Below are 15,746 nucleotides of genomic sequence, written 5' to 3'. Positions count from 1 at the left end.
ATTACTAGATGTTCAGTATTATACAATAAACTTAATGATCAAATTAGGATGAAATTTATATATGAATCAGTCAATAAATGGTTAACAATCTCCCCAGAGCTTGAAATAACTAAGGAGGATATAAGAGGAAGCATGAATAGAACAAGAAAAGCTACCTTATTATCTAGCTGGAGAGAGTCACAAGTTAAAATATTGCACCATGTATATTTGACCCCTTATGTTATGGCGAAGTGGGGCAATTCTCAAAATAGCTGTTGTAAGAGATGTAGATATGAAAACGCAGATATAGTACATTGTATGTACTCATGCCCTAAAATTAAAAAGTTTTGGTTAAAAATCACTTATTGGCTGAAAAAGAAATGTAAGATTAGTAGACATTACCCTGAAGGAAGTTCTCTTTTTAGCAGAAGGTTCAATACACGGGTCAAATACTCGTTTCTTAAATACTATAATATTAATCATAAGAAATATGATATTAAGTGAATGGAATTCCAGAAAGAGCTTGAGCATAAAGGTCTTCTTAAGGCGAATACAACAGCAATTGACTTATGAGCAATTTGATACAGACAATCAGTCCGAAAAACAAATTGCAAAATTTATGCTCAAATGGGAATTATATATAAGATCACTAGATCGGGCAATTCAACAAATAATAATTAAACCATTTGAAAATTCGATATATATTCAAGAGGAACAGCTCAGGGGGAGCTGGAGGGCGTAGGGTAGGAGTGGGATGGAGGTCAGGAGGGTTTTTTTGTTTTTTTTGTTGTTTTTTTTTTTTGTTTTATTTTTTTATCTCCTTAGAAGTAGTAAGGTGTATGTACCAACAGACAATATAATGAGTTAAAAAGAAGAGAAAGGGGGAAAGGAAGGGAGAAGGTTAAAAGATAGATAAGGGAAGGGGAAAAATAGAGAGTAAAGATTATATTAAGTATACATTGTATATATTGTGTTAACTACTTATATAATATATATGGTTGTAAGAAGGAAAACGATGTATCTATGTTACTTAAGAGTAGAAATACCACAGCAATGTATTAATGGATGTGTGAAATTACAACTAAAGTCATTTTCAAGAAGATAATATTGTAAATGTAACAGTTAGTAATATGTTTTTCGTCACATTGTATGTACATGCTATAATATCTGAATATCTCAATAAAAATTGGAAAGAAAAAAAAAAATCATAACAAAATTATTCACTAAAAATTGTATTTTATCGTAATATTTGTATATAATTTACACAGGAATAAATTGTATTAACTATGCACAGTGTAAATCGTCATTTTAGTTCACTGAATGCACAAAAATCACACAGAAATGTGTACTTATAAATACATAATGCAAAGCTTAAAGGGACATGAAACCCAAAAATGTTCTTTCATGATTCAGATAGAGAATACAATTTTAAACAACTTTCCAATTTACTTCTGTTATTTAATTTGCTTCATTCTCTTGTTATCCTTTGCTGAAAGGTTTATCTAGGAAAGCTCAAGAGGAGCAAAGAACCTTGGTTCTAGCTGCTGATTGGTGAATGCATATATATACCGATTGTCATTGGCTCACCCATGTGTTCTGCTAGAAACCAGTAGTGTATTGCTGCTCCTTCAGCAAATGAGGCTAAGATAATAAAAGAAATTAGATAATAGAAGTAAATTAGAAAGTTGTTTCAATTTGTATTCTCTATTTTGAATCATTAAAGGACTTGTTATCTTGCATTTGTTGCATAATCAACAAATGCAAGATAACAAGACAATGCAATAGCACTTAGTCTGAGCTTCAAATGAGTAGTAGATTTTTTTTCTGACAATTTTAAAAGTTATGTTTTTTTTCCACTCCCCCTGTACCATGTGACAGCCATCAGCCAATCACAAATGCATACACGTACCATGTGACAGCCATTAGCCATTCACAAATGCATACATGCTTATTCTGCACATGCTCAGTAGGAGCTGGTGACTCAGAAAGTTTAAATATAAAAAGACTGTGCACATTTTGTTAATAGAAGTAAATTCGAAAGTTGTTTAAAATGGCATGCTCTATCTGAATAATGAAAATTTAATTTTGATTGAGTGTCCCTTTAAAGGATTTTTTTGGGTTTCATGTCCCTTTAAGTGTTGTTTTTTTTTTTGTAAAATGGGCTGAACATGGGCGTATATAAAAATGTCTCTCTAATCCCTAATTCTGTAAAGATTTTCGCACTGCAGATCTCAGTTCTTTTTTCTCGCCAACTAAAAGGTGGCGAGCTTTTCTCAAAACACTACAAATACTTTTAACCCTAATAGAAAAACACATGCATATGAAAATATAGGCACATGTAAGATGCTCTATGCAAAAAGCAGCGTAATGTGATTTATATTGGCTGCAGGATTTAATTTTTAAAGTAAAGTGCGCCCCATGCTCACTGCTAACTTCGCTCTATAGATTGAAGTGTCCCTGTCCAGCGAGCTCCATTACTTTCAATAGGAGCCATCTCGCCACTCACAGGGACTGCTCCTTTTTTACGATCATTTCACCATGTCAGCCCCTGCGAGAGTGGGTGAGAAAAACTAGGTTTGATCTGGTGAGGCTTAGATCATTGAGCCCTGAATGTACCGCTTTAGTGTCCTTTACTAGATTTCCCTGTTGTATCATTTACTATTTTGAGCAGTTTTATTAATGCAAATGGTGTCTCTTCTAATGGATTGCAATGGGTTAGAAAACAGGGTAAAACAATATAAAACCATAGCTAACATACAATATTTGTGCACAGGAATGTTAATGGATTACAATTGGAGCCAATGTGATTTAGAAAATATTTTCCAAGGGTCTCAAGTCAGAATTGAAAGATTGCCTTTAGGATATTAGATTTACCCTTAATTTAAAAAATCAGAAATTATTTTCAATAGCCAAGTAACAGCTTTACTTTAGCATATTTGTTATGAATAATTTCTATATAACTCAGTATTTACTGATTTGCCTTCCTTCTCAGTCTTTTGTTTGTTTGCATTTAATATAATTTTAAATGTAATTTAATATTATTCTGTTTAGCTTCTCAGTATTCATTTCATGCTAATAATCTTTACATATTTTTTATGCCAAGAAGACGTCTCTATAATGTATTAGCTGTATTTTTGATCATTGTGTATTTGACTATTTAGATGATATTTATAGCATCACGTGTTTATAAGCTCTGAAATATAATTTAAATGTTTGACCTGTAATGCCTTGAAATGGTACTGTTTTAGCTTTTCCATTTAGACCTGTGACAGAACAAAAATATTGATGGGAATTTTAGACTTCTGTTAGCAGTTTCAATTATTTATAAGCCATATGAATGCTATGTAAAAAACACTCTAATGAACAATAAATCAGACTTTAGCCATGTAATCACACATGTTCTGTAGGGAACAAGAACCCATTAGGTGGTCTTTTCCTAGATACTGCAAGGCTCTGTGTGTTTTTGTAATGGTGATGCATTTAAATTACAGAACAAGAAGGCAACCTCCAATAATTCAACAGTCAAGATAGGTGAATTGTAAACTATGCACCTTCCTTCGGAGTTCAAAGAGCAATTCATGTTTATAGCAATTTTCTCTTGGGCTTTTATTAAGCGCATTTTTACTATATAAGAGTGAATTTAGAACATTTAGAATAGGAGTTATAAACGATTAATCTGTGTGAGGTACGATTAATTGTTTAAACATTTCAATCTCTATGGAAGAGTTTGAAGTAAATTTGAATACTGAAAATTGTAATAATATGTGATATCTTCAAGATAGAAAAATTGCCCAAAATAATCTGACAGAAACCTCTGGGAGAGTATGACATTGTGAATGGATTAATTGAATTAATTTAACAAACTCCAGAATTTGTAATCTTTTAAAAGATAGATAATCCCTTTATTACCCATTCCCCAGTTTTACATAACCAACACGGTTATATAAATATACTTTTTACCTCTGTGATTACCTTGTATCTAAGCCTCTACAGACTGCCCCCTTATTTAAGTTCTTTTGACAGACTTGCATTTTAGTCAATCAGTGCACTCTAAGTAACTCCACATGCGTGAACACAATGTTATCTTTATGGCACACGTGAACTAACACCCTCTAGCTTTGAAAAAGTGTCAAATGTATTCAGATAAGTGGCAGCCTTCAAGGGCTTAGAAATTAGCATATGATTGTACCTTACAAAGAGAACAAAGCAAATTTGATGATAAAAGTAAATTGGAAAGTTGTTTAAAAAGACATGCCCTATCTGAATCATGAAAATGTAATTTTGACTAGACTGTCCCTTTAAAAAAAATAGTTTGGGGTCCTGCACAATACTATCGTCTTTCCGTGGACAGAGGGAAATAAAAAAATATATATTTTACAAATGTGTATGAAACAAATAATGAAAATATATTGTGGGATGTTTATTGTGCTTATTGTTTTTTTTCTCTACATAATTAAACATTTACGAGGACTTGAATGTAGAGTTTAATGCCCTTTTAAAATAAAGCCCTGGGGAATAAAGAAAGCTTGTTTGTATGCTTTGTCTCAATTGTTTTAATTATATCTGCATTTGTGTATGTTGTGTTTACAGGGTTCCCTGCACTACTGTGTATTAGCTATATCCACACAGTGTGAGAAATTACATTATTTAACATGTACCTGTTTTGTGCCTACAGCTATAAGAAGCCATTCACCTGCAAAGCCTGTGCTTATCTTTGTGTCATCCAGGCGTCAGACTCGACTCACTGCCTTAGACTTAATTGCCTTCTTAGCAACTGAAAATGATCCCAAGCAGTGGCTAAGCATGGATGAAAGAGAGGTAATGTTACTCATATTCTGAAAGAGTGAAGCTTCTCTACAAGTCTGTGATGTTTTTTACTTCTGCTTTTTATCTTAAAGGGATATGAAACCCAAACATTTCCTTCTGTGATTCAGACAGAGCGTAGCATTTTATAAAGCTTCCAATGTACTTCTATTATCAAATTTGCTTTGTTCCATTGGTATTCTTAGTTAAAACGATACGTAGGTAGGTGTTTGGTACACTACATGGCAAATGAATAACATTCTTGCAAAACTGCTGCCATATAGTGCTCCAGACACTTGCAAGTTGTTTAAAATCTCATGCTCTATCTAAATCATGAAAGAAACATTTGGGGTCTAATGTTCCTTTAATTCTGTTATTAATGTCCTAAAAATACTTTCCTTGGAGCCTCAGAATTGGAAAATTATATTTACACAATCAGAAAGTTGCAGCAGAACTGTTTTTTATTTTAATACAGGTCTTAAAATTATTTATGTATTTATTTATATCTTATTATTGTTGGATTTATCAATAAAACTAACTTAAAGGGACAGTAAAGTCAAAATTAAACTTTCCTTATTTAGACAGAGTATTCAGTTTTAACTAACTTTCCAATTTACTACTGTGATCATATTTTCTTCATTCTCTTGGTATCTTTTGTTACATAGGTAGGCTCTAGATCATAATGAGGTACTGTGAGCTAACTGCTGATTGGTGGCTACACATATATGCCTATTGCCATTGGGTCACGTGGTTTGTTTAGCTAGCTCCCAGTCTTGCATTGCTTCTCTTCAACAAATGATACCAAGAGAATGAAATAAATTTGACATCATAAGTAAATTGGAAATGTGTTTACAATTGCATGCTCAGTTGGAAGCATGACCATTTAATTTTGACTTCAATGCCTAGTTAAATCTGGTTCTAGTGTTTTGCTATAGATTGCAAGCTTTTACTGCTTATGGTTTTATATATATATATATATATATATATATATATATATATATATATATATATATATATATATATATATATATATATATATATATATATATATATATATGTGTGTGTGTGTAGTTATGGATAGTTATGTTTATTGTATTTTCCTATTGAAGGGACATGGAAGTCAATTTTGCTCTCCACCCCAACATCCCAAAAAACAGCTAAATCATTTTTTTTTATTATTATTAACCCAGCGGTGGATCATCCACTGCTGGGCTAATCATTAAAAAAAAAAATGCAATATGTGAAACTGGACCTAAGCAGTACTAATAAGTAAATAAATATATAAATTCCTCCACTGTAGATTCATTTAATATTCTTTTGAATGTGATTCTGGTGTGAGGTTAGCTGGTTAAAGAGATTTAGGGCAGCCAACAGGAGCAAAGCAAGGTAAAGGAGGAATCATGGAGGTGCAGACAAATATAAGTTTACTGACTGGAACAGCAGAACTACTATGGGAAGCTGTAAAATCTGAGACAGAGAGAAAATAAAAACTATAAAAATAAACCTTACATTAATGTGTGAAGTATCAGCATGACGCTATATATCAGCCACACCAGCACATGTCGCTTCTTTGCTAGGAACAAGTTCCCTCTCACCCTGAACTAGACAATGCTGCATGGGGAGGGGCGTGTGTGCATTCACTTATTCTTCCCACTGACACCTTTCTACAAAGCACTATTCCCCTAACAAACTTCAGTTAGTTGATCTTAGGGCCACAGCAGAAAGAGCAGGGCTAAGGGGACCAGTAGACTGGATGCTGTCTGTCCAAGGCTGCATGGATACAGTGTGAGATGAGTCACACAGCCTCAAGACTGAAGAGAGCAGTGTATGCAGCTGCACAGATGTTCAAATCCTCATGTGCCTGCCGCTCCAGCTTTCTGCTGCATGCGCCTACAGTCAGCCCTACCCAGAAACAATCCCCACCACCAGAGCAGTTACCTGGTAACAGTGGTAACCCCAGTAGGACCTTTTCTGATGCAGTGGGAAATAGCTGGATGCCGAGTTAGGGCTTTGCATTCAGTGCTGCACAGTGCACATCTAAAACAGCACATGGCACTAGCTTGGCATGTCACATGACAACGGCACGGTCTGGCACAGTTTTTAAAAAAAATATAAGCAGATTACTTTTGACTGTGACAGTATTAGGACTGAATGTGTGTGTTCCCCATGTCACATCAGCAGTCTGGTATGAACCTTTTTTAGGACTCTTGGGCCCCTCAACAGAGACTGGGCCCAGGGCAGCTGCCCCTTTTGCCCTGTGTTAAAGACGGTCCTGCGTTAATGAAACAGGTTATATAATTTTAAAAAAACGTCCATTTTACATCTGTTATTAAATGTAACTCTTTGACTTTGTAAACCCCAATAGTCAGGGACACCGGGTCCAGTTATAGTGTTTATTCACAAAAACAAGATAATATACAACCGAGTTGTTCAGCAAAGAAGTTTGGCGTGTAGGTGAGGTACTCCGTTGCACATATCGGGATAGTGTTGCACATACACCCAGTGTTTTTATGGTTTCCGTGGCACGTTGACATACAGGACCTGAAAGTGCTAAAGTTCCTCTTCTAGATTTTTATTTGACCCTTATTGAAACATACTGAGGTGAGCTCAGGGCCATGCACATGCCTTGAGCAATATATGTATAACATTGTTGCTAGCCTACCTAATTTTGATTTAATGGAATGGAGCTACTTTTAAAGGAAGCCTAGAGGATGGAGTAAATTTGATTAATATTGCATGTGCTATTTAAATCATAAAGGTTTAATTTTGGTTTACATGTCCCTTTAATTAATCAAATTATTCTTTCTTTTCTATTAATCGTTATAGGTCCAGATGAGCAAGATACTGTACATCATAAATTACTAGTAACGTTATTTTCTTTTAAATAACTTAAAGGCACATGAATGATACCCAAATAAAGAAATTGAAAGTAATGCAGCAGTGCTGTAAAAAGCTGATTTGAGAATATTACCTGAACATCTCTATGTAAAAAAGGACAATATTTTACCTCACAATTTCCTCAACAGCCACATCTCATTGTAAAAGGACTTTAAACCGCTAATCAACATGCTAGTCCCGGGACTTGCAAGGGAGCGTGCATCTGTCATGTGCAGGCACAGTCATGTTATTTCCCTACTCAGTTTAAGGAAGTGAAATCTCATGGGATCACAGTAAAACAAAACATGACCTCAGCATTGCTGATGCTTATTGACTATTGCTTTTTTTTTTCTTTCAACTTGCGGCTGACAGCAGCTGAAGAATAACTGTTCACAGAGCACTTACTATAGTGAGCTGAAGAAATTTTGAGGTAAAATATTTTTTCTCCTACATTGGTGTATCCGGTCCACGGCTTCATCCTTACTTGTGGGATATTCTCAATCCCTACAGGAAGTGGCAAAGAGAGCACACAGCAGAGCTGTCCATATATCTCCCCTCAGGCTCCGCCCCCCCAGTCATTCTCTTTGCCGCTCTAACTAGTAGCATCTCCACGGGGGTGGTAAAGAGTATGTGGTGTTAGTTGTAGTTTTTTATTTCTTCTATCAAGAGTTTGTTATTTTAAAATAGTGCCGGCTTGTACTATTTACTCTGCAGCAGAAAGTGATGAAGATTTCTGCTGAGAGGAATATGATTTTAGCACCAGTAACTATAATCCATTGCTGTTCCCACGCAGGACTGTTGAATACCAGAGAACTTCAGTTGAGGGGGAACAGTTTGCAGGCTTAACTGCTTCAGGTATGATCAGTCATTTTTCTAACAAGACCAAGTAATGCTAGAAGACTGTCAGAAATCCCCTCTGGGATAGGTAAGCCAATTTTCTTAGACTCGATAAAATTATGGCTTATATTAAGGGCTCTATGCTGGTTGACACTATTGTGGGCTAAATCGATTGCTTTTTGGCATGTTTGAAGTATAAATAAGGTATTTTTTCAGACTTTGAAACACTTATGGGGTTTAATATTACGCCTGGCAGTTATTTAGACACCTAATCTAGTCAGAAAGGCCCCTCCATTCTGGAATGTAGAGGGAGGATGCCTCATTTTCGCGCCTCAATTGCGCAGTTGTTTTCACTAGGCAGTTCATGCAGCTTCACGTGGGGAGTCCAGAGGCATCAGAAAGGACTTCAGGGAGGCTTAATTCCTACTTAACCCCTTAAGGACCAGCGACGTACCCTGTATGTCGTTGGCCTTTTTTTGGGACTTGATTGTTTTATAGTGCGGTCTTGCCACCAGCGTTGAGACTGTTCTATTCCACAAAGCCTTCTGGAGGGAGGGCATTAATAGCGTGTTCTTGCTAGACTTGTGCTATTATGTCCTGAAAAAACCCTTAACGACCAGTGACATACAGGGTACATTGTGGTCATTAAGGGGTTAAATAACCCCTAAGGAAGGTAAAGGCCACAGTAGAGACTGTGGCATGGGACTGTAGTGTTTTTAACCGGTTAACTGCTGCTATTTGCTCCGGTTTGGGCATTAAGGGGTTAATTGGTTTGATAATTTGTGTGCAATCTTCTCAAAGTATTAAGACACTGTGGTGAAAATTTCATTAAAATCGGATGTTTTTTTGATGGTTTTCTGATGTTTCAGTAATAAAGTGTGCACTTTTATTATTTAAAGAGACAGTAACGTTTTTGTCAAAAATAATTTTTATTGCATTGAAGTTCTGTCTAAGTCTGTCAAACATGTCTGACCCTTCAGATAGCCTATGTTCTGTATGTTTAAAGGCCAAGGTGGTTCCCCCCTTTAAATTTATGTGTGAAGTGTGCCATAGCGTCCAAACAGCTAAGGACCGTACAATCACGCTTAAAGATGTAGCCCAAGATGATTCTTTAGCTGAAGGTAGTGAGGATAGCCCGCTATCCCCTCCTCCTGTGTCAACACCAGCTATGCCCGTGCAAGCGATGCCCAGTACATCTAGCGCTCCAATTGCTATTACTATGCAGCAGTTAGCAGCAGTAATGGATAATTTTCTTGCAGCATTTTTATCCAAACTGCCAGCTTTTCCAAGGAAGCGTGATTGCTCAGTGTTAAATGCAGAAAATGAGCAAGCAGACGCAGAGGATAATTTATCTGTAGTGCCCTCACATCAATCTGACTTGGCGGTCAGGGAGGGCCTGTCTGAGGGAGAAATTTCTGACGCAGGAAAAATTTCTCAGCAGGCAGAGCCTGATACCATAGCATTTAAATTTAAGCTAGAACACCTCTGCGCCCTACTTAAGGAGGTCCTAGCTACACTTTATGATTGTGACCCCTTGGTGGTCCCAGAAAAATTGTGTAAAATGGATAAATTCTTAGAGGTCCCAGTACACACTGATGCGTTTCCGATACCTAAGAGGGTGGCGGATATAGTGAATAAGAAGTGGGAGAAGCCAGGTGTACCTTTTGTTCCCCCTCCTATATTTAAGAAAATGTTCCCAATTGTTGACCCCAGAAGGGACGCGTGGCAGACGGTCCCCAAGGTAGAGTGGGCAGTTTCAACGCTAGCTAAGCGCACGACTATACCAATAGAAGAAAGTTGCGCTTTCAAAGATCCTATGGATAAAAAAATTAGAAGGTTTACTTAAGAAAATTTTTGTTCTACAAGGTTTTCTTCTTCAACCAATTTCTTGCATTATTCCTGTAACCACTGCAGCGGCTTTTTGGTTTGAGGAACTAGAAAACTCGCTCCAGAAGGAGACTTCTTATGATGAAGTCATGGACAGAATTCACGCCCTGAAGTTGGCTAATTCTTTCATTACAGATGCCGCTTTGCAGTTAGCTAAATTAGCGGCGAAAAATTCTGGTTTCGCAATAGTGGCGTGTAGAGCGCTTTGGCTAAAATCGTGGTCGGCGGATGTGTCATCCAAAACAAAATTGCTTGATATTCCTTTCAAGGGTAAGACCCTCTTCGGGCCAGAGTTGAAAGAAATTATTTCAGATATCACCGGGGGAAAGGGCCATTCCCTTCCACAGGATAGACCTTTCAAAGCTAAAAATAAGTCTAATTTTCGTTCCTTTCGCAATTTCAGGAACGGATCGGCTTCTACCTCTACAGCCACTAGGCAAGAAGGTAACGCATCCCAGCCCAAACCAGCATGGAAACCATTGCAAGGCTGGAACAAGGGTAAACAGGCCAAGAAGCCTGCTGCTGCTACCAAGACAGCATGAAGGGGTAGCCCCCGATACGGGACCGGATCTAGTAGGGGGCAGACTTTCTCTCTTTGCTCAGGCTTGGGCAAGAGATGTTCCGGACCCCTGGGCTCTAGAAATTGTCTCTCAGGGGTATCTTCTAGAATTCAAGGACTTTCCTCCAAAGGGAAGGTTCCACGTGTCTCGCTTATATTTAGACCAGATAAAGAGACAGGCATTCTTACATTGCGTAGAAGACCTTTTGAAAATGGGAGTGATACACCCAGTTCCAACAGCAGAACAAGGACTGTGTTTTTACTCAAACCTGTTTGTAGTTCCCAAAAAGGAAGGAACTTTCAGGCCAATTCTGGATTTAAAAATCCTAAACAAATTCCTCAGAGTTCCATCATTCAAAATGGAAACCATTCGGACAATTTTACCAATGATCCAGGAGGGTCAATATATGACTACCGTGGACTTAAAGGATGCGTACCTGCATATTCCTATCCACAAAGATCACCATCAGTTCCTAAGGTTCGCCTTTCTGGACAAGCATTACCAGTTTGTGGCTCTTCCCTTCGGATTGGCCACTGCCCCCAGAATTTTCACAAAGGTGCTAGGGTCCCTTCTAGCGGTGCTAAAGCCAAGGGGCATTGCAGTAGCACCTTACCTAGACGACATCTTAATACAAGCGTCGTCTTTTCACAAAGCAAAGGCTCATACAGACATTGTTCTAGCCTTTCTAAAGTCTCACGGGTGGAAGGTGAACATAGAAAAGAGTTCTCTGTCCCCATTCACAAGGGTTCCCTTCCTGGGAACAATAATAGACTCGGTAGAAATGAAGATCTTTGTGACGGAGGTCAGGAAGTTAAAACTTTTGAACACTTGTCGAGTTCTTCAATCCATTCCTCAACCCTCCATAGCTCAGTGCATGGAGGTAATCGGACTAATGGTTGCGGCAATGGACGTGGTTTCCTTTGCACAAATTCAATTAAGACCACTGCAACTGTGCATGCTCAAACGGTGGAATGGGGGTTATGCAGATTTGTCTCCCCAGATACAAATGGACCAGAAAACCAGAGACTCATTCCTCTGGTGGTTGTCTCAGGATCACCTGTCTCAGGGAATGAGTTTCCGCAGACCAGAGTGGATCATTGTCATGACCGACGCCAGCCTCTTAGGCTGGGGTGCGGTCTGGGAGTCCCTGAAAGCTCAGGGTCTTTGGTCTCGGGAAGAATCTCTCCTCCCGATAAACATTTTGGAATTGAGAGCGATATTCAATGCTCTCCAGGCATGGCCTCAACTAGCGGAGGCCAAATTCATCAGATTTCAGTCGGACAACATGACGACTGTAGCGTACATCAATCATCAGGGAGGAACAAAGAGTTTGTGCTTAATTACCCAGTAAAGAAAGATAGTCTTACTATGTAGTTGGATTCAATGAGATCTATTTATTTTTAGAATTATAAATACATACAATAAAATTTAAAACAATAGAAATTGATTCTTAAAACAAATCTAACTGGTTGGCCAACCATACAGTGTGAATAAAATGATATAATATGTTTTCCAATCCCTGTTACTTAGTGTATTATACAAACATATCTGTATATTTGAATTTTTGAATTTTGGTTTAATTGCAGATATTTTTTATGGATTTGATATAGTGGACTTGTGAAGAAGTATGGTATCCACAAAGAATATTCGCAATATTAATTCTTAATTACCATATTTACCATATTCGTTTGTTTAAAGCTGAACATACATAATTAAAATAGCGTCAATGGTATCAACAATATAATTAAAATAGCGTCAATGGTATCAACATTAGTAACAAATAATAAAAGTGAAACAAAAATAAAGTGATACAGTAAAAATCGTATAAGTTATGAAAGATAAAGTCTTTCTGCCGTGATCGTTAGAGTAATTGTTAATTACTTTTTGTTAAAAGCGCTGTTGTTAAGTCCTCCGTGGGGATAGTATGTGCGGGCGTGCTGCAACACGTTTTTGTCTAATTGCTATATATATTGCGATTATAAGTCACTGTTAAGTAGTTTTGGTTATCTGTCCTTCACATTAACTTCCTTAGTTGGTGTAGGTATAATAAATCTTACCCGTTGTTTCTTTTGGGATACTTTGTTTCTGGTCTAGTTTCTAGAAACAAAGTATCCCAAAAGAAACAACGGGTAAGATTTATTATACCTACACCAACTAAGGAAGTTAATGTGAAGGACAGATAACCAAAACTACTTAACAGTGACTTATAATCGCAATATATATAGCAATTAGACAAAAACGTGTTGCAGCACGCCCGCACATACTATCCCCACGGAGGACTTAACAACAGCGCTTTTAACAAAAAGCAATTAACAATTACTCTAACGATCACGGCAGAAAGACTTTCTCTTTCATAACTTATACGATTTTTACTGTATCACTTTATTTTTGTTTCACTTTTATTATTTGTTACTAATGTTGATACCATTGACGCTATTTTAATTATATTGTTGATACCATTGACGCTATTTTAATTATGTATGTTCAGCTTTAAACAAACGAATATGGTAAATATGGTAATTAAGAATTAATATTGCGAATATTCTTTGTGGATACCATACTTCTTCACAAGTCCACTATATCAAATCCATAAAAAATATCTGCAATTAAACCAAAATTCAAAAATTCAAATATACAGATATGTTTGTATAATACACTAAGTAACAGGGATTGGGAAACATATTATATCATTTTATTCACACTGTATGGTTGGCCAACCAGTTAGATTTGTTTTAAGAATCAATTTCTATTGTTTTAAATTTTATTGTATGTATTTATAATTCTAAAAATAAATAGATCTCATTGAATCCAACTACATAGTAAGACTATCTTTCCTTACTGGGTAATTAAGCACAAGCGCTTAAGAGTCTCATCCAATCCAGATTTTACCCCCACTTTGAAGTTTGTGAGATTACTTCTTCGAGACTCCCTAGCTTTTACCCCTACAGCGCATAGTTTATTAACCCAACACACCAGGAACAAAGAGTTCCCTGGCGATGAGGGAGGTATCCAAGATCATCAAATGGGCATAGGATCACTCCTGCCATCTATCAGCAATTCACATCCCAGGAGTGGACAACTGGGAAGCGGATTATCTGAGTCGTCAGACTTTCAATCCGGGGGAGTGGGAACTTCACCCGGAGGTTTTTGCCCAGTTAACTCAACTATGGGGCCTTCCAGATCTGGATCTGATGGCGTCACGTCAGAACTCCAAAGTTCCACGTTGCGGGTCCAGGGATCCCAAGGCGACATTGGTAGATGCCTTAGTGGCGCCTTGATCGTTCAATCTAGCTTATGTCTTTCCACCGTTTCCTCTTCTCCCCCGGCTAGTAGCCAGGATCAAAAAGGAGGAGGCTTCGGTAATTCTAATAGCTCCTGCGTGGCCACGCAGGACTTGGTATGCAGACCTGGTGAATATGTCATCGGTTCCACCATGGAAGCTACCTTTGAGGCAGGACCTTCTAATCCAAGGTCCATTCGAACATCCAAACCTAGTTTCTCTGCAACTGACTGCTTGGAGATTGAACGCTTGATTCTAGCTAAGCGTGGGTTTTCAGAATCAGTTATAGATACTCTGATTCAGGCTAGAAAGCCTGTCACCAGGAAAATTTACCATAAGATATGGCGGAAATATCTTTGCTGGTGCGAATCCAAGGGTTACTCATGGAGTAAGATTAGGTTTCCAAGGATACTATCTTTTCTCCAAGAAAGATTGGAGAAAGGTCTGTCAGCTAGTTTCCTAAAAGGACAGATATCTGCTCTGTCTGTTTTGTTGCACAAGCGTCTGGCAGCCGTGCCAGATGTTCAGGCGTTCGTACAGGCTTTAGTCAGAATCAAGCCTGTCTACGGACCTGTGGCTCCTCCATGGAGTCTAAATTTAGTTCTTTCAGTTCTTCAAGGGGTTCCGTTTGAACCTCTACATTCCATAGATATTAAGTTACTATCTTGGAAAGTTTTGTTTTTGGTAGCTATTTCTTCTGCTAGAAGAGTTTCTGAATTGTCTGCTTTGCAGTGTAATTCACCCTATCTGGTGTTTCATACAGATAAGGTCGTTTTACGTACCAAGCCTGGTTTTCTTCCAAAAGTGGTTTCCAATAAGAATATTAACCAGGAAATAGTTGTTCCTTCTCTGTGTCCTAACCCAGTTTCTAACAAGGAACGTCTTACACAATCTTGATGTGGTTCGTGCTTTGAAGTTTTATCTAAAAGCAACTAAAGACTTCAGACAAACATCGTCCTTGTTTGTCGTCTATTCTGACAAGAGGAGAGGTCAAAAGGCGACTGCGACCTCTCTGTCTTTCTGGCTTATGAGACTGCTGGAAGGCAGCCTCCTGAACGAATTACAGCTCACACTACTAGAGCTGTGGCTTCCACATGGGCTTTCAAGAATGAGGCTTCTGTTGAACAGATCTTGACTTGGTCTTCACTGCATACATTTGCCAAATTTTACAAATTCGATACTTTTGCTTCTTCGGAGGCTATTTTTGGGAGAAAGGTTTTACAAGCAGTGGTGCCTTCCGTTTAGGTTACCTGACTTGTTCCCTCCCTTCATCCGTGTCCTAAAGCTTTGGTATTGGTTCCCACAAGTAAGGATGAAGCCTTGGACTGGATACACCAATGTAGGAGAAAACAGAATTTATGTTTACCTGATAAATTTCTTTCTCCTACAGTGTATCCGGTCCACGGCCCACCCTGGCATTTGGTCAGGTTTAAATTTTATTTTTGTAAACTACAGTCACCACTGCACCCTATGGTTCTCCTTTTTCTCCTAACCGTCGGTCGAATGACTGGGGGGGCGGAGCC

General features: G+C 37.8%; 1 protein-coding gene across 1 annotated transcript in view; it reads left to right on the top strand.

The window, feature by feature from the left end:
- The window catches only part of ASCC3 (activating signal cointegrator 1 complex subunit 3), a 1,409,126-nt gene that overhangs the window by 1,092,549 nt on the left and 300,831 nt on the right, over window positions 1-15,746 (top strand). The window contains exon 31 of the mRNA XM_053710577.1: window positions 4,655-4,797. Within this exon, the coding sequence (XP_053566552.1) occupies window positions 4,655-4,797 (143 nt within the window). The remainder of the gene's footprint in view (window positions 1-4,654; window positions 4,798-15,746) is intronic.

Source organism: Bombina bombina, chromosome 4 (genome assembly GCF_027579735.1).
Source record: "Bombina bombina isolate aBomBom1 chromosome 4, aBomBom1.pri, whole genome shotgun sequence".
Lineage (NCBI taxonomy): Eukaryota > Metazoa > Chordata > Amphibia > Anura > Bombinatoridae > Bombina > Bombina bombina.
This window is presented reverse-complemented; position numbering and strand designations above follow the sequence as displayed.